At 39.7% G+C, this 20,646-nt stretch overlaps 1 protein-coding gene and 1 long non-coding RNA gene across 2 annotated transcripts; one reads left to right on the top strand and one right to left on the bottom strand.

The window, feature by feature from the left end:
- Window positions 1-2: 2 nt before the first annotated feature.
- LOC145423337 (scavenger receptor cysteine-rich domain-containing protein DMBT1-like) lies at window positions 3-9,882 on the bottom strand (the record flags this gene model as incomplete). The annotated part of the gene is made up of 5 exons (XM_080295654.1): window positions 3-1,227; window positions 1,449-1,585; window positions 3,842-4,150; window positions 5,189-5,497; window positions 9,507-9,882. Coding segments are annotated over 5 exons (1,233 nt in total), but the record flags the coding sequence as incomplete, so codon positions are not given.
- A 6,689-nt stretch (window positions 9,883-16,571) lies between these two features.
- Window positions 16,572-18,199, top strand: LOC113017587 (uncharacterized). The gene is made up of 2 exons (XR_013902783.1): window positions 16,572-16,671; window positions 16,953-18,199. It is a non-coding gene; the product is annotated as an uncharacterized LOC113017587 (long non-coding RNA).
- Window positions 18,200-20,646: the final 2,447 nt, after the last annotated feature.

Here is a 20,646-nt window from a genome sequence, read left to right as displayed (position 1 = left end):
AGTATTTTTGAATCAAGAACCTTTTATTCTCACACATAATAATGATACATTATTGATGATTTATAATAGTGTTAGTAACATGGCTACAGCATTCAAGACACATATAAATTCAACCAACTAAACAAAACATAATTACAGTACTGTGAAAAAAGTGTAGTCATCCCTCATTTCTCTATATATTACTTCCAAGGAAACAGACTTTCTTCTAATTTTTAAAGTGCTCTTGAGCAACAGTTTTCAAGGCTTTCTGAGTTATTCTCTGGAAATTGGCTGCTTTTTCATTTATTTTCAATCCAGCCCTTCAACCAGACCATTTCCAGTGGAATGCTTTTGATTTTTGTTTTTTATTTGATAAGCCACATAACACTGGTATGAATTATTCAAGCAAAAATGCATCTATATATAGAGTTTTGCACGTTTTAATTAAATGATTCTATCTTCCATTTCTCACACAAAATATAAAAAAGAAGGGATGGCCAAAGACTTTTGCGCAGTAATGCACATCTCAGAACACTCATGAAATAAAACCACGGAAAAGGGAAGAGTAGGTTAACTCAAGCGATCATGCAATGTAAATTCATTATGCAATAAAACCAAGAATTAAAAAGAAATGCTTTTTTCACTAACATAGACAAAAATATTTGAAGCTTCAGTTAATATGCAGGTTTGATGTGAAATGCGTCCTGGTAAAACACACGGATGAAATTTATCAATCACTTCAAAACATCTCAGATAAATTGGTTTGAATTTAACTTTGTGAGAGACAAAGAACAATTCATTATGCGCAAGGAAGGTCAAGGAAGATATATTTCCATATTGTTTTTCATGATGCAAACCACAGGGAAATATAACTTCCTTACCTTGAAAATCACTTCACTTGACCTCAATTCAAAGCAAATGTTAAATTTCATATTTGTCTGTAATATTTCTCTGAAGGCACCAACAGAGCTCGTCTTCTTTGGAAAATCATCAGAGAAATAAGTCATCAAACAAGAGAGATTATGAACCACAACAGAAAGCAAGCAGTCACACAGATATCATGTGAAAAGTAAAGATTAAATGAATCACATCAGTTTTACAGGCCGTAAGCCGCCTTTATCCAGCTATTGAAACAAACAGTGTGAACTATGGAGTACACGCCTCTTGTTTTTTGATATCTTTCTTTTCTGGACGTTTCCACCAGCTCACTTTTAGGTCGTCAGCCCTACCTCTCAACTCATTTTTGATCTGCACAACAGAAAAGAGAATTTACTGATTACACCACAAATTATAGTCTGTTATAGTTACATTTTAAATGAAATTTGACATGAAAGAGACACAGAAAAATGCAAATAAAGCATTTTTTTCTGGGAATATTAATCATCTAAGACTGTCTTAAAAACATCTGGAAGGTTTTTTCCTTAAAAAACAGTAAAGACACTTTACTAAGATTTCTTAACATAAGTTACCGAATTCATGATGGACTCCATCACAGCTGGGTCTTTCATGTCCACGGAGGAGTCGACAGCAGCCAGATTCACTTTCACCAAGAGCTTCCTCCAACTTCCTACTTTCTCACTGGGTGTCACACCTTCGGAGAGGGCATCTGGCCTCAAACATGGGGACATCCAATCACACTGTTAACATCTAATCAGCCCATGCCCTCTCACACTTTATCCTCCTCTCTCTAGCTGTCTGACTTTTCCACATCCATAATTTAAAACAAACTTTAAACTTCAAAATCACTTCGTTACATTTTCTTTTCTGTGTTAATCTTAACGTAGAAAATTCCATCACATTCGAACCTTAATTTACTTTACTTTCCGACAGAGCTGGTAATATTATGGAGTCCTCTTTAATTTTAGTAAACATTCCCATCATCATCATGAACACCAAAACATGGCCACTTCGAGTTCTAACAGCGATGATCATAAATGTGGATGCCTCAGACTCAAAACTAGCAACCAGTCATTTTAAAATAACAATAAAGTGTGTGCATTTTGTTTTGCACTTGTTCTATATATTTGGTTGCACTACTATAGTATACAGGGAGTGCAGAATTATTAGGCAAGTTGTATTTTTGAGGAATAATTTTATTATTGAACAACAACCATGTTCTCAATGAACCCAAAAAACTCATTAATATCAAAGCTGAATGTTTTTGGAAGTAGTTTTTAGTTTGTTTTTAGTTTTAGATATTTTAGGGGGATATCTGTGTGTGCAGGTGACTATTACTGTGCATAATTATTAGGCAACTTAATAAAAAACAAATATATACCCATTTCAATTATTTATTTTTACCAGTGACACCAATATAACATCTCCACATTCACAAATATACATTTCTGACATTCAAAAACAAAACAAAAACAAATCAGCGACCAATATAGCCACCTTTCTTTGCAAGGACACTCAAAAGCCTGCCATCCATGGATTCTGTCAGTGTTTTGATCTGTTCACCATCAACATTGCGTGCAGCAGCAACCACAGCCTCCCAGACACTGTTCAGAGAGGTGTACTGTTTTCCCTCCTTGTAAATCTCACATTTGATGATGGACCACAGGTTCTCAATGGGGTTCAGATCAGGTGAACAAGGAGGCCATGTCATTAGTTTTTCTTCTTTTATACCCTTTCTTGCCAGCCACGCTGTGGAGTACTTGGACGCGTGTGATGGAGCATTGTCCTGCATGAAAATCATGTTTTTCTTGAAGGATGCAGACTTCTTCCTGTACCACTGCTTGAAGAAGGTGTCTTCCAGAAACTGGCAGTAGGACTGGGAGTTGAGCTTGACTCCATCCTCAACCCGAAAAGGCCCCACAAGCTCATCTTTGATGATACCAGCCCAAACCAGTACTCCACCTCCACCTTGCTGGCGTCTGAGTCGGACTGGAGCTCTCTGCCCTTTACCAATCCAGCCACGGACCCATCCATCTGGCCCATCAAGACTCACTCTCATTTCATCAGTCCATAAAACCTTAGAAAAACCAGTCTTGAGATATTTCTTGGCCCAGTCTTGACGTTTCAGCTTGTGTGTCTTGTTCAGTGGTGGTCGTCTTTCAGCCTTTCTTACCTTGGCCATGTCTCTGAGTATTGCACACCTTGTGCTTTTGGGCACTCCAGTGATGTTGCAGCTCTGAAATATGGCCAAACTGGTGGCAAGTGGCATCTTGGCAGCTGCACGCTTGACTTTTCTCAGTTCATGGGCAGTTATTTTGCGCCTTGGTTTTTCCACACGCTTCTTGCGACCCTGTTGACTATTTTGAATGAAACGCTTGATTGTTCGATGATCACGCTTCAGAAGCTTTGCAATTTTGAGACTGCTGCATCCCTCTGCAAGATATCTCACTATTTTTGACTTTTCTGAGCCTGTCAAGTCCTTCTTTTGACCCATTTTGCCAAAGGAAAGGATGTTGCCTAATAATTATGCACACCTGATATAGGGTGTTGATGTCATTAGACCACACCCTTTCTCATTACAGAGAAGCACATCACCTAATATGCTTAATTGGTAGTAGGCTTTCGAGCCTATACAGCTTGGAGTAAGACAACATGCATGAAGAGGATGATGTGGACAAAATACTCATTTGCCTAATAATTCTGCACTCCCTGTATTGTAATATAACTGCAGCTACTTTTAACGACTCAAAGAGTTTCCACCGAAGACAGATATGCATGTAATTGATTTGTCACAGATTTAAAGTTAGATGCCGTTCTTGGCTATTTAACACAAACTATTTAACCTTCTGTTTGTACCTGTTTTAACTCATTTGCCCTTTACATTTTAAGTCTGTATCATTTGATGTAAAAATAAGTTTTCTTTACAGTATTTGACATCTTGTGAATGACCAAGAATATATCTCACCTGAACAGATGACACTAGCGTCCTCAGAATGGTCACAGTTGTGGTTGCCAAATCCACTGTTGGGACAGTCAGTCAGAAAGTCTTCACTGCCTGAACAGGTCACTTCATCAAGCCATATTTCTCCAGTTCCTTCACCAAAGGAAGCGTTCCGAGGAGCTTCCAGTGCCGGTCCACAGTTTAACTGTCTGCAAACCACCTCAGCATCATTTAAGTCCCAGCGATCATCACAGACTGTTCCCCAGATGTTATTGTGATAGATTTCAACTCTGCCAGAGCACTGAGTCAATCCAGACCCGGCTAATCTGATGTCTGAAAACAAAACACAATGTTGCACAATTAAAAATATGCAGACCGAGTGAGATTATTAATGTGTGAATTGAAAGATAGAGTACTGTGGAGGATGACACCCAAACTTTTCACAAAGGAAGAAATGAAGACCGGCGAGTTATTGATAGTAACAGAGAAACTGTTGGTTTCTGGATAATGCTGACTTAATGCCTACCAAGAGGAGCTCGGGTTTGTTACTGTTGAGTTTGAGAAAATTAGAAGAGAACCATGAATTTAGTTCGGCTAAGCAGAGGGTGAGGGAGGATGGGGGAAGAGCAGAATCAGGTTTAGTGGACAGATAAAGCTGGGTGTCATCGGCATAACAGTGAAACTGGATATTGTATTTACGGAAAATGTGTCCAAGCGGAAGAAGGTAGATAATGAAAAGAAGGGGCCCCAGGACAGATCCCTGGGGCACGCCTGGTCAGAGGAAAGGGCTGAGAAGTAAAGGATTTGAGTTGAATAAACTGAGTGCAATCAGACAGGTATGATTTACCTGTCTGGCAATACTTATCAGCTAGCATTCCTCCAAAAATGTAAAACTACAAGGAAATGTTTGTCCTCTTACACTATGGTTGACACGCTTCCTTCCTTTTGTTAACGCTGGATTAAGTTAATAAACAGACAACAACAGAAAAAAATGGCCCCCTTTTATCAACATTTTTAATGACAAAACTTCAAATTATGTGAGGTTGTTGTAGTAAAGTGGGAGGATTTCAATCTGCCCTTTTTCTCTGGGCTTGGAGTGGACACCAGGACTACAAACTTGGATTTATCTGCCCTCCCAGTCTCAAACACAAACCATTTAACTTCTGTTTTATCTTTTTGAACTCATTTGGCCTTTGCATTTGAAGACTGTATCAGTAGTTGTAAAAAGAAGTTTTATTTACAGTATCTGACATCTTGTTGATGACCAAAAATATCCTGATCATGTTCACAGTGTTGTGCGGCATATAACTCTTGCATGAGACACAAAAACATAATGACCTAAAATATCTTCAGCATCTAAAAGTTTCTCACCTGTACAGATGACACCAGCATCCTGATCGTGTGCACAGGTGTTTGTTCCCCATCCACTGTTTTGACACTCAGTTAGAGAACTTTCACTTCCTGAACAGCCCACATTATCAAGCCAAATCTGTCCACTTCCTGCACCAAAGTGAGCCATCTGAGGAGCTCCTAGTGCCGGTCCACAGTTTAACTGTCTGCAAACCACCTCAGCATCATTTAAGTCCCAGCCATCACCGCAGATTGTTCCCCAGATGTTATTGTGATAGATTTCTACTCTGCCAGAGCACTGAGTCAATCCAGACCCGGCTAATCTGATGTCTGAAAACAAAACACAGAGACCACAGATTGTTGAGAGAACATACAGGACACATAACTGAATTATAGAAAAGGAAAATCACACTCTAAAGAGATTAATCCTTTGATGCATTACATGGTGCAAGGTTTTTCTCGACTATCGACCTGGCATGTGGCTATCATCAAGTGGCAGTTCACGAAAGGAAGAGGCACAAGACTGCTTTTACAACCCCATTTGGGTTGTTTGAATATACCAGATTGCCCTTTGGTGTGTGTAATGGTCCAGCCACTTTCCAAAGACTCATGCAGGCCACTATGAGTGACTTAATCCTTCAGATTATGTTTGTGTACCTAGATGACATATTAGTCTACTCATCAACTTTTGAAGACCATTTGGCACATCTTCAGACACTGTTGCAGAGACTCAGGGAAACTGGGCTGAAGGTTAAGGTGGAGAAATGTCGTTTTCTCCAATCTAGTGTACGCTTTTTGGGTCACCAGATCTCAGCTGAAGGGATAGGTATGGACCCAGACAAGATAGCTGCAGTGAGGCAGTGGCCAGTACCCACCACAGTTAAAGAGCTGAGATCCTTCCTGGGATTTTGCAGTTATTACAGGAGATTTCTCCATGGATTTTCGCAGCTGGCAGGTCCTTTGCACGATCTGATTAATGCATGGGCCAAGGAGGACAGTCTAGCTAAATATAAAAAATTGCTTGAAAGTGTGTGGACGCCATCTTGTCAAGAGTCATTTGAACAGTTGAAAGAGAAGCTCACAAGTGCCCCCTACTTGCTTATGCTGATTTCTCACTGCCATTTGTTGTTGAGACAGATGCCAGCAGTTTAGGACTGGGAGTAGTTCTTTATCAGCTGCAGGGTGGCAGGAAACGTGTTATAGCATACGCCAGCCGAAGGTTGAGAAATGCAGAGAGAAATGACAGAAATTATAGTAGTATGAAATTAGAGCTCCTCGCCCTTAAATGGGCTTTGTCTGAGAAGTTTAGGGGGTATCTCTTAGGCTCCAAATTCACAGTTGTGACAGATAACAACCCCCTCTGCCACCTGAACTCAGCAAAGCTGGGAGCCATCGAACAGCGCTGGGTTGCCCAGTTAGCGCCATTTGACTTTGAGGTGCAGTATCGTCCTGGTCGGTGTAACACAGCAGCCGATACCCTCTCTAGACAGCCATTAGCAGGGGAGCCCCAGCCTGCAGGAGATGAGGAGGAGTTTGATGGATGCATATGCATCTGTAACCTAGTCATCAGAGGGACAACGCTAGGCCTGGACTTAGTAAGTGCAGGTGTAAAATGTTGTCAGGTGAGGCAGGCCCGGGTCACAGCAATTGAGCAAGACACCCATTTTACTGATTCCCAAGGGAATACACCCACTCTGCCAGGGTATTCTAAGGAAGAGTTGCGACAGTTTCAGAGCTCTGACCCTACTATCAAGTCCTTTAGGCAGTTTTGGGACAAAAAGAAGAAACCCACACACCAGCAGAGGAAAGGTTTGGCTAAGTCTGTGATTTCTCTGCTCCGGCAGTGGTCACGTATCATAGAGTTTGTTGGATTGTTGTATCGGGTCATTGAGGATGGACATTTGGGGAGGTGTCAGCAGCTCCTTTTGCCAGCTTGTTTAAGAGAAGCTGTACTGGGGAGTGTGCATGATCAGATGGGGCATCAGGGGGTGGAGCGGACCCAGAATCTGTTAAGACAGAGATGTTTTTGGGTTGGTATGTATGAAGAAGTGGACCAGTGGATTAAGAAATGCTACAGATGTGTGCTTACTAAGTTGCCACAGCCCAAGATTCATGCCCCTGTCAAGTCCTTTCTGGCCACTAGACCTCTTGAAGTGGTTGCAGTAGATTTTAGCGTGTTGGAGCCAGCCTCAGATGGACAGGAAAATGTGTTGGTGGTTACAGATGTTTTCACCAAGTTCACACAAGCTTTCCCCACACGCGACCAGAAAGCTGATACAACTACTAAGATTTTGCTCAGAGAGTGGTTCATGAGGTATGGTGTACCAGAGAGGTTACATTCTGATCAGGGCAGAAATTTTGAAAGTGATGTGATTCATGAACTGTGCAAGTTATATGGGGTTAAAAAAGCCGTACTACACCACATCATCCCCAAGGTAATGCACAATGTGAACGTTTCAATAGGACACTTCATGACCTATTGCGTACCCTCCCACCAGACAAGAAACGCCGTTGGCCTGAGTATTTGGCAGAGTTGGTCTATGCATACAATGTGACTCCCCATGCCACCACAGGTCACTCGCCGTATTACCTCATGTTTGGAGTGCACCCCCACCTTCCTGTAGATGCTTTACTAGGTCAGGAGCAGGTGCTTGATGAGAGACATGACTGGCTGGTTGTGCATCAGCAGCGCTTAAATGAAGCACATAACAGAGCAAGGCAGTACACGGAGCAGAAAGCAGCAGAAAGGCTTGAGCTGGACAAAACCCGGGTCTATTGCCCCCCTGTTGAAGTAGGTCAGTTAGTTTATCTGCAACACTGGCCCCAAGGCAGGAACAAAATTCAAGACGCCTGGAGCCCTGGGGTTTATAGGGTTGTCGAAGTCCAGGGCAGCACACATGCGGTGGAGCCTGTGGAGGGTGGGCCAGTAAAACGGGTTCACAGAGCTAACCTTAGACCTTGTATTGGCCCAATTCCTGCACCCAGGAAAAAGAAAAATAATGAATCCCCTGTGGTAGCGGGTCCTATGACAGAAGAGAAAACAGGCTGTTCAGATTCAGATCCTGAGTATGTGTTGTTCGAAGAAACCTCATACCCAATTGCAGAGCAGGGGTCTGATGAAGACAGGGAAGCAGTTCAAAGCAGTGGCATTTCAGAGTCTGTAAACACTGATGATGCTCGTGTTACTGCACCGTCTGCCTCTGAGCAGGTGTCCACACCAGAGACAGTTGCTCCTGAAACCAACAGGGATATTGGGGTCATTACACCAACACCAGTGCCCCGTCGGAGTCAAAGAGCTAATGCTGGAGTGCATTCAAACCCTTAACATGTCCCTGTATCAGCATGTCATGCCATCACTTTGAGCCCGGAGATACTGTCTCAGTTGTTGACTAATATGGGTACTGCCCTCTTTAAAGAAGCAGTGCATGAGTTGAGATATACCAATTGAGTCACCGGGGACGTTGACTCTTAAGCAGGGGAGAATGTAGCCAGGTGGAAGGTCGATATTGTGGGACATGCCACTGGATGGCGCTGTTTCTTTTGGGGTACCCCTGAGAGCTCAAGGGATCATGGGGATCTACAGAGACATTCACGGGAGTGCTAGCTTGCATTGGTTTTATGTGGGTGTGCAATGCCTTTTTTCGCTGCGTGATCTGTTTTAAATGCAAAGTGTGGAACAGTTAAGACACCAGGAGTTGCTGCAACCAACTTCGCCGTTCATCTCAGAGGGATCTATATTCCGCTTTCTGCTGAATTAATGCACTGAGAAGCCACTACAGTTATTTTTGCACTGCTAAGTTTGTTTTATTTATGTATGGGTTTATATCAGACACAAAATGACGCTAGACGTCCTTGAGTTCCAGATGCTGATAAAGTTGGGGAAATAACCTGCAGTAGCAGTGGGTTACCAGTGCACAAAGCTGTTACTGGATAAGAACTGTCTGTAACAATTTTATTTCTTTATTTTTACAACCTTTTTTATTTTCTTCTGAGCGCTTACTTTATCATTCAGATTAAAAGATAATCTGTGTTCTGGGCTGGTTAATTTAGCCAGGCTACATATATATTGGTTGCACTACTATAGTATATTATAATATAACTGCAGCTACTTTTAACGACTCAAAGAGTTTCCACCGAAGACAGATATGCATGTAATTGATTTGTCACAGATTTAAAGTTAGATGCCGTTCTTGGCTATTTAACACAAACTATTTAACCTTCTGTTTGTACCTGTTTTAACTCATTTGCCCTTTACATTTTAAGTCTGTATCGTTTGATGTAAAAATAAGTTTTCTTTACAGTATTTGACATCTTGTGAATGACCAAGAATATATCTCACCTGAACAGATGACACTAGCGTCCTCAGAATGGTCACAGTTGTGGTTGCCAAATCCACTGTTGGGACAGTCAGTCAGAAAGTCTTCACTGCCCGAACAGGTCACTTCATCAAGCCAAATCTGTCCACTTCCTGCACCAAAGTAAGCCTTCTGAGGAGCTGCTAGTGCCGGTCCACAGTTTAACTGTCTGCAAACCACCTCAGTATCATTTAAGTCCCAGCGATCATCACAGACTGTTCCCCAGATGTTATTGTGATAGATTTCAACTCTGCCAGAGCACTGAGTCAATCCAGACCCGGCTAATCTGATGTCTGAAAACAAAACACAGAGACCACAGATTGTTGAGAGAACATACAGGACACATAACTGAATTATAGAAAAGGAAAATCACACTCTAAAAGCGAACGTTTCTAACAGTATGAAGTTTTTAAAAGTACAACAGTCTACCCATAATTTTGATGGCATTTTGTTTAATGTGCATATTTTGTATAGCTAACACGCCTTTATTGTTAAAGTGGTAAAACAATCTCCAGACAATCCTTATTGCATGTATCATAAATTCTGTCAAGTACAAACTGAGGATTCAGATGTGATTTAATGTTAAATCACACATTTTTATGAATAGAAACATCGAAACATTTACACTCATTGAGATATTAGCTTTTTCTTTAAAAAAAATGTTACAAACAGCTTTAACACAGGATTACACTGGGAATTATTTGTCCTCTGTAACTATGTTTATATCATACAAATGATAAAATGTTAAGACTTAAAATTTCACAATGACAACTCTTAAACAATCAGGACACCCTAATTTCCTGTTGTCAACATTTAATTCTGTTAACAAACCACAACCACACAATTAGAAAAAAAAGAAAGAAAACATTTACTTCTCAGCATCCTTGATGACAAAACTAAATTTGTATGCATTTTCTAACAATTTGTTATACAAATGAAAGTGTCCTGTGTTGAAGATTTTTTTAAGGAGCCATAGATCACAAAGCAAAACTAAATAATAATGCAACACCTAAACTTCGGTACAGGTGACCAGTGTTGGTCAAGTTACTTGAAAAAAGTAATCAGTAACTAATTACTGATTACTTCCCCAAAAAAGTAATCCTGTTACTTTACTGATTACTTATTTTCAAAAGTAATTAATTACTTAGTTACTTTTTAAAAACACGATTTACAATCTGAAGAGGTGATAAAGCGATAGATCTTTCAGCCCAATTCTACTTTTTCTGCATAATCCATCATACAAAATGTAATCAAATGGAAAAGTCTCTTTTTTTAACTTGTTTTATCAGTTGTAATCTTTTAACTTTATGCATCAAGCAAAAATTTAATTATATGCAACATTCTCTGACTTGAATAAATTAGTTTAACATTTAAACTTATTTTCTGCACATTCCAGCACATAAAATAAAATATTTTTTGTGTTTACACTCACTCTTTCAAATAGATGCAAGTAAAACACAGCAGAAAATAAATAAAGTCACAGACTAGCGGTCCTGTTGCTCTATTTTCACCTGGACAGCAGGACTGGAGTAGGCGGAGGTTTACCCTGGTGCAGGTGTGCCGCGGTCAGTTGAAGAATCCGCGAGTTTCTCTGTGAATTTCCCATTACGTCGTTGCGCACTCGGTGCTTGCTTGGATGTTTAGGGGTTTTTTTCGCTGTAAAAATAAGTTTTCTTCCCACGCACAACGGACGCTAATGTTTTTGTCACTTTTTATGGAATCAAACTCAAAGTAAGGTCAGTACTTCCACGCTTTAAACGTTGCATGCTCATACTCTCTCCCGCAATCGATATATGATCCATTGTTGATCTGCACACAGCTGTTGTCACCAACGGCGCACTCGGTTACATCACTGTCATGAGACATTCTCGCAAAAAATCACAGTTTTAGTAACGCAGTAACGCAGCGTTCCTACGGGAAAGTAACGGTAATCTAATTACCGATTTTGCAATAGTAATCCCTTACTTTACTCGTTACTTGAAAAAAGTAATCAGATTACAGTAATGCATTACAAGTAACGCGTTACTGCCCATCTCTGCAGGTGACACTCCCAAAACTAGTGTTTTGGAAATGGTGCTGCTACAGGACCTGCTTAGCTACAAACGTCACCCATCACTATCAGGTAACTTTACATGATTTTTCTGTAATGTTTGGTAATTTAAACATGTCCCTACTATAACATCTATGAAAAGGAGAAGATTTACAGTAATTGTGGCTGGTGATGACTGATAAAAACTATAGTCTGACAGATTATTAATACTTGTTGCTAATCCAATTCCAGCAAAGATCCTGTGTAAAATGTAAATGAAAATGCAATTTAACAATGCCTGTAATCTTAGGTCCTTCAGGCAGCGCTTCATTAAAAGCAGGGATCATTCGTTCATGGAAAACACTTCATGAGCTCAGAAATATTTGAACTTTGACATCTTTCTCTGTGAACAGAGTTCTCCATCCACAAATGCGAGTTAAAGCTGTATGAATCAGAGACGAATCCACACTTCAATTCAATTTAATGCAATGTTAGGGCCAAATCACACCACTCATGCGTTTTCTACATTCTATTGTAAATACAATTTGGGTGTATTAGATTTACAAATTATTTATTTGTTTTATCATAAAATTAAAAGTAATTTTATTGATATTTTTTATTTAAAAGCAACATTTTAAAAATAGCCCTAAAAACTAAGTCAGACAGAAAAAGAGTTTAATTCTGAATCACAAAACCGAAAACTTCTAAATCTGAATTATGACAGCTGATTCAAAGTGGACTTAAAACACTACATGTATAAAGGCTAATTCACGCCATTGAGCCCTGCCCTCAAAAACTGACATGGATGCAATTCTGTCTGTGAACCTGGATTTAAGACATAACAGTTTTTCTGTCAAAAAACAAGGATGTAGTGTCTACTTTCACTCTCTTATTTTGGAGTTATTGGTTCTGCTATTAGCTATCATAAACAAATGTAGACCTATTGACCACAGCTGACCAACGAATATGGTGACGTTACATTCTGCACTGACAGAAGATGGTGCCGAACATGTTCTAAAAACTTCAAGTTTAAAGACTTATTTCTTAAATCCATTTATGCAGACAGTGTTACAAGGGTCCATGATGTAAATTAGCTTATAAGTTTTTCATGTGTACTTTAATCGCATGCTTAAATGCAAACCTGGAGAGAACTAAGAAAACGTGTGTGTGTGTGTGAGAGAGAAACACAAAAGGAGGAGAGAAAAGTTTTCTTCTTTTCCAAGTAGTACAGAAATTTAAATAAGCAATGCGTGGCACAAATGAGGACAGTGCTATCTATTACCTTTATAATAGCTTTTTTATATATAGCTTATATATAAAAGTGTCTCGAGCCAACTGTTGTTGGGATTTAGCACTATATGAATAAAATAGAATTGAGTCAAACTGAATCTATTTATTGTGTAGCTCAGAGGAAACAAACAGGGTTGAAATCAAACTTGAAACTTGAAGTTGTTAAATTGTTCTTGGATACTTACCAAACAGCTGTGAATGACCATCTGCAAAGTGGAACATAAAATAAATATGTTAAACCAGGGACTGGTTTGCATTAGGAAGCGTGTTTCAAAGAGAACGGAAATATGTGAAAGTTCAACTTGGATCTGTTCTCTAATCATTTATGTCTCGGCACTTTCAGAATTGCTGATGTGAACATTTTGGTGAAAGGTTCAGATTATAGTGATGTGGAATTTGTCAACACATTTTGGTTTCTTACTAACCAAACAGCAAGAGGAAACAAATCTAAACATTTAGTGAAAAAGGAGTTTTATGATTTACACCACCTGATTGTGTACACTAAGTTTAAAACATGTAGTACTATAATGACCAGTTTCAACATTATAACAATATTATAGCTGCAGTGAACATTAGTAACCATTGAGAAAGTTTTATAAACACCAGGGACAACTTTACAGTTATGATCCAGATAATTTCACTGGCCAACAAACCTGTTATTAACCAGTTTAGTAGATATTGTTAAAGGTAAACTAAAACGTCCTCATTATTGTTACTATTGATTAATAAAGTGTTATTGAATTCAGCACTGCCAGTCACAAGGTAGTTGCTTTCTACTGACTTTCTATTTGTCAGTATAAAAACACTATTACTTGTTTTATTTTGTCTTTTTAAAGTAATATGTATTACTTTTTTCCTTGGCCTTTAAATCACAATAAGCTTGTACCGCTTTTATTTGTCTTATTTCCTACTCAAATCTTCTCATTTAATGCTTATTTTTCTTAATTTTTCAAATTTCAATGTTTTTTTTTTAAATCATGTCTTCCTTCCTCTTTTTGTTATCTTAAATGTACTGCACCTTGGTCAATAGTTGTTTTAAATGAGCTATATAAATAAATTTGACTTTAACTTAGACTACGTAAAAGAAAATTAATGCATTGTAATAATAATGTATTTAATTCTTTGACCTGGTCAGGTGGATTTAAATGAGAGTTCCTTCTTTGATCCATTTTGACTCACATTCCCATGTTGTGTCAGCCTACAAGCAGGTTCACAAGTTTGTTTGTATCTAAAGAACACATTTTTATCTGCAATAGTCTTTAAAGAGGTGCAGTTGAACTTGTAATAAACGACACAATGAGAAAATATTAAATAAAAATAAAACTTCTTTCTCACCTTTGCATAAAAGAATAGTTACCACAGAGAAACAGGAGACAAACAGTTGGAGAGCCATTTCTAACCACACCTGATTTAATTTGACTTATTAAATTCAAATAACCACATGCCAAGCTCCACCCACTGTCATATGCTGTGGGAGTGTCGGGTCGGGTGTGGTCCAGGTTCCTGTTGTCCGTCCCCTGGGGTGGAGTTGGCCTGCTCATCACCTGCTTCCAATTTCCGGGGCTCCATCTAGAGGGTTTTTAAGCCAGCACTGCCTGCCACTCCTCGCCAGTTCGTCCTGCTACCACCCGTGGTAAACTTGGCCTCCTCTGTGCTCGGACTCTGTGTGCCTGGATCGTGGGTTAATGTGTTCTCCGTCTCCTGTATTCTCCAGATTCATCACCCGTCGTACTCACCAGCAGCGCTGGTTCTGTTTCCGTCCCGTTGTACAGTCTGCCCAGAACCCTAGGACCACATCTTCTTCTCAGCCTGCCCTCCAGCCCATACTTCAACTTCCCTGGACACCTTGGAACCTGGACCAGCCTCCCCACACTCTCAACCATCCCTGGAACGCTCCCACGGCAACCCCTTCCCCGCCTAATAGCCGGTGTTTTCAAGTAAGCACAAGACTCTCCTCTAGTACCACTCACCTCTGCCCTTTAATTGGTTCCCATTCAGTAAAACCCTTCTCCTGTGTTTGCAGAAGTTCCCGCCCGTGTTCTCCCTGTGTTCTACGTCCGTTTCTCCGCCCTCGGGCCTCCCTCAGTTCCTGCGAATGATTTCTGTTAGACCCAGTCTTGTTTAAGTTCCTTTTCCTTTCAATAAATTGTACATAGTACGAGCAATTGAGTCTGCTCTTGAGTCCACTGCATCCTTGTTTGTGACACCCACAGGCTGATGTGTGACCTTCCCATCACAAACAATATACCAAATCAAAGAACGTTCCAGTCTTTGAGGACACTGACTTTTTAAATAAAAGCTCTCCATCAGGTAAAAAGCATCAGTAGAAAATTAAATTACTGTTTTTGATTACTGATTAACTAAATGACTCAAAAAGGAAAACTATGTGATTGGCTGTGCGTGGACATTGACAGTGGATATTGGAAATTGACACAGTGGCATGCGGTGAATTTTTCCCAGTACACACGCAAACACAGAGCTGAAAATAACAAGTGGTGGAAGCATTTTCAAACCATTCCCTTTAGAAAAGAAACAATAAAACACTACGAAAACACCTCAGCACGCGTAAAACTATTATTGGACTAATGTGCATAAAATATTAACAGCAAACATCAGCTGAATTAAAAAAGTTGAACATTGTGTAATATGGTTAACTGTCAGTATCTATAGGGTATTCAAATATAAGTGAAAAATGTAGGGGAAGTGTTGGCAGAACACAAAAACATACACCGTCTTTATATTTTTTTCTTGTTTGCAATTTGTCTCCCTGCAGCTATGTAAATATGTAAATACGCTAACAGAAAAGTGAGATGAGCCGTGTGGAAATAATAAAGGAGGATCCAATCGCAGGCAGTAGTGAAGGTGTGAAGGTGGTTTATTGAACACAAAAATAAGAATGGGCAAACGGCAAACGGAGAACTAAACTATACTGGGACAACTAAACTACTGAACCTGAACAAGAACACGAACCTGAACATGAAGGAAGACGGAAGATGGTATATGACGGTGACAGCAGGGAGAACACACGAAAGGAACATGGTAGATACACAGACGGACCAGCAACTACAAAGACAGAAGACACGACTTAAAAAAATGACACATGGAACTAGACCTATACTAAGCAGACACGACCGAAGAACAAATCCTTAAACAAGAACAAACAGACACAAAGAATTCTAATAACAATAATAATAATAGCACCCGAAAACACAACAATCATACAAAAATAAACCAAAACATCAGAACTCAAACTACTGGGTCGAACCGACCCAGAACCGTGACAAAATCACATTTTAAAACACATTCAATTTCCACCTATTACAAGGTTAATGTATAAGGGTTCATGGTTAATCACACAGTCATATCATGTGGTAAGTAAAATAATTAAAATTTACTTGCTCATTTGGAAGTTAGGCCAACCCTGTCATGACTGGTGGGTGGTCGGAACTGGATAGTGTAATGAAAAGACTACACACCTTTGTCGCAAGTTCGATTCCCGCCCGGTATCCAATAAGGGTGCTGGCTTGACACCCCCCCCCCAATGCTAAAAGCCCAACTCTGGAGCGGTGCGGCTACGTGTGCAGCTTGGACACAAGCATTTCACTACATGTTGTACACTGTATGACTGTGTATGTGTGACATATGTGTTAAATACTTTTGAATTTCACCCAAAACACATTTTTTTTGGATTAAATATGTGATTTTGCATCTCAATCTCCTACCTGTGTGATCTGAGTCTGTGTGCGTTCGTGTGTGTGTGTGTGCGCTGCGTGGTGACGTAGGCGCGTGCATGTGTGCCCCGGTCACAGCTCCTTTCAGCATGGCCGGAGGTAAGTCACTGCCACGTTGCTCTCAGCTAATTAAAGTTTGTTCAGATCCCAAGCTGCCATGTGAATACAGCCGAACCGCCGCGTTTTTGTTTGTCATTAAGAGACTCATTCGGGATAAGTTTTGTGGAGGGCGGAGTTCGCTAATATACGCTTATAATGAGTTTTAGCCGAGAACGCAGCTGAAATGCTAGCATGCTAAGTTAGCCTGATCGCTAGAGGCTTGTGAGTGTACTCGCGGCAGTCTTTTTTTAACAGCGTGCACTCTTTTTTTCCTTCGTCAGGAGAGGTGTACTGGCAGTCGCGTGACACACAGAACAGACACATATTTCTGTGTTGCAGGTATGGAGATGTTCTCATGTTTTGGAGATGCAGTCTTTCATTCATTATTTTTATAAGTACAGTGTTGTATTGCCTGTTAGATGGCGGTTATTAATATAATTGTACTGAAGTATAATGTTTGAACTATAAGTACCAGAATATTGGGTCCTGGTTATTGAATTGTATTTATCTGACTGTTTATTTGTTTTTGAATTATTTTGTTTATTGTTCTTATAAGTTGTTTTTGATGTTTTTTTAGTGACATATTATTTATTTTGTGCTTTTTGTTTTTGAGAGCTTAAGTTAATGTTTTAAAACAATTTGTTGTATTTTATTTATTATATTATTGTAGTGTTAATGAAGCTGCAGGCACAGCTCCTTTCAGCATGGCTGGAGGAGAGGTGTACTGGCAGTCGCGTGACACACACAGAACAGACACATATTTCTGTGTTGCAGATGTGCAGTAAAGAGCCAAAGACCCAGTACTGTCTCCTGCCTCTTACTTTCACGCCAGAACACAACGCATTGACGGGCGTAACACATGAATGGGTTACATATGTGACAATAAAGTTTGCTTGTTGCTGTTCAGTTTGAATTCTTGTTTATCCTTAGCCTCTCCTTTTGTTTAATATATAGATTTGATTGTGATGTATTCTGTAGTATCAGTTCTTATTATACTTTGTTACTAGTTACCAGTTGTGTTTATAGAGTTTAATTAGCATTAACAGAGCTCCCCCCATCTCATCCTTCTGTCTTCCCCTCTGCTAAGTTCACTTATGTCCTGTCTGTCTCTTTTTCAGTGCGGTTGTTATTCATTCCCCGATTTACATGGGTAGACATTTGTTTCCTGTCTTTTGCATTTAATTTTACTTCTCCTTCTATCCCATTGTTGTTGTCTCCATGATTACTGTTTTTTGTATGAATAATGACGTCTTTCCCTCAGTCCTTGCCTTAGTATCCTGTTTATTTTCCTGTCTCGTCCTCTTTGCGTTCTTCAGGCTCTTTTGGGTAATTTCCATCTGTTCATACAGTTTGTTATTTTGCTTTTAGTAACTTGGCAACAGTCAAAAGCCTCTACATTTTCCACACAGTCTTTAATCCCTGCATATAGTGACAAATCGAGATATTCCTCAGAGGTGTATTTGTAAGCATATATCATGTACTTCATTATTTTTGCACCACTACTAGCAATAAAGTACCTTATAAAGTGGCTGATGTGTGTGTATAACTAAATATCAAATATGAGTTTTGCTGAATGCTTGTCTGGAAGTTTTTAACAGCTGCTTTTTAGTAAAAAACAAAACAAACAACAACCCTTAAGTTAACTCATTCACTGCCATTGACGTCTATAGCCGTCAATGGCAGTGAATGAGTCAATGGGTTTAACTCATTCACTGCCAATGGCTGGCAGTGAATGAGTTAAGCTAATAATGCTTAGAATTAATTCTTTTGTATTCCAGTTTATTTCACTCTCCCCCTGAACTGTCTTGCAAGTATACACCTCACTGGACTCATCATAACTGAGCATCGAGTTGTGTTAAACAAACACATCTCCTTGTTCTTAAAGAGTCCTTACCTTTAGCAACCATCATCCTTCAGTGCTGAGTTACGTCCTCTAACAGTTTGCATATTTTTTTCCTTTGTCTTTTACTCTCAACAGCAACATCCTGATTTAATTTCCCAATGCAAATCTCTGTGCTGTTCTGTGCAATGCAATTCTTAAGATTCTGCTACTTCTCAGTGTCAAGCTGACCCTACTGAATGGAAGACTTCATATTGTCTTACTCTGTCTCCATATAATCCTTCACATATAAAACCTGTTGCTGTACCAGTTTTGTTTTATGACACAATATTCTCACATATATAACTTGTTTATATAAATACCATTAACAAAAACATACAGACTGCTGTCATAGAAATACAGAGCTGTGTTTCATGGTGAAGGTGAATGTTTTACTCTGGAAATTACAATAAAGGAGATGAAAGAAGATGCCGCAGACGTGTGAACTTAGTTGTATAATGCAGTGAAGACGAGTCGGTGTCACAATGAGACTGGGCCATGTGAAATCACCATCATGTTTGACAGAGGGGAGCCGGGGGAAGGCAGCTGCATTCATATACAAGTTTCGACATGACTTGGAAGACCACGGAGTGTGTACTTCATAGAGCTCAGTGAAATTAAATATAAAAATAACCCATTTAAAATCCTGTCTCTCTTTTTTCCCGTAAGACAAAAAAATGCCCCCTTCCCTGCAACTGCTATAAAACCCCCCCGATGTAGTAGTATTTTCTTTTTATTTATTTTTTGCCAAGAATCAAGTATTAATTCTCAGTGTCTCGGTGATCTCTTATTTCTGCTGGTCACCTGTGCCTCAGTATTATTCCACAACTTAGACACTCACATTACTCACACTCTCATGAAACATACATATAGGGACTTGGGGGTGGGGACACTAAATGGCATCCAGGGGACGAAATGTTTATTCAGCCTCACCTCTGGTGCTGATGCCCACCTCTTAATTTTAAATCCATGTAGACACTGAGGGTTTTCAGGAGGGGCCGTGCTGACACCTGCTGTTATCTGGGCTGTTGGCACCATGTTGGCACCTGGGAGTATAAAGTATGTATGGGGGAGTGTCAGTGTGTCTACTGCATTCATTTCTGTCTGCCAACAGACCCAGGGTCCAGTTCTGTCTGCTGAACTGGGCCCCCTGGGTCTGTTGGCTTCATGTCCTGGGGGGCAGGGCTTTGGCTTCCCACACTAGACGCTTACATGGAGAAACCTTATGAATAAAAGCGTGCTCACATGGACAGGTATACAAACAGGTACACACAAACACGATCACTATCACTCACTATCTTGTATTATTAGTACCTAGTGCTATTCAGTAATGTTTATTATTTATTATTTACTGTTATTAATTCATATTTTGGTTGTTGCCTTGGTTTCTCTGCTGTGTTGTTTTCAGCAGTTGTTGAAGCTGATTTTCATTGTTTCTTCTCTCTCACACCATTATCCCCCATCAATAGCAAAACACACTTAGTTTAGTAGCATGGCACTCTTGTAGCAAAAAAGTGTTACATTTTGCTTCATGCTCTGAACGGTAGCACCACCTGGTGGCCAAATATAAAAACTCAAACTTTAAGGTGAGTAGTCCTAAATAAAATTAAATGCTATTAAATGTGGGATCAAAAATGTCATTTTTAAGGTTTTTTATTTGGGCCTTTTTTGGCCTTTTGGTCATTTTAGGATAAAATGTGGCGGCTTCTCTGTAGCTTAGCCATTTGAAGCTAATTTCTGAAATTGAGACAAAAATTCTATTTAAAAAAAAAAAAAATTATCTGGTAAATATGAACTCTATTCATTCAGCACAGCCAAAATTCCATGAACATAAAAAATGGCATGACATGGAAATTTGTGCCACTCCGTAAGAGTGCCCTGCTGACCACCACTATAGCAGTCATAATTCCTACATTTAAAGTCCCTACGCTCACCTCCACATTCCCATCTTTCCTTTTTAACATACCTTCCCTCACTCTCTTTATCTTTGGCCAACAGTAGAGGGTTTCCATCAGCACCCTTGTGGCTAACTGGAGGTGGTCTCTGTCAACCCTGGTCTTAACTGATCCAGTGTAAAAGTGTCCGTGATTATGATC

This window comes from Astatotilapia calliptera, chromosome 3 (assembly GCF_964374335.1).
Source record: "Astatotilapia calliptera chromosome 3, fAstCal68.1, whole genome shotgun sequence".
Taxonomy (NCBI): Eukaryota; Metazoa; Chordata; class Actinopteri; order Cichliformes; family Cichlidae; genus Astatotilapia; species Astatotilapia calliptera.
This window is presented reverse-complemented; position numbering and strand designations above follow the sequence as displayed.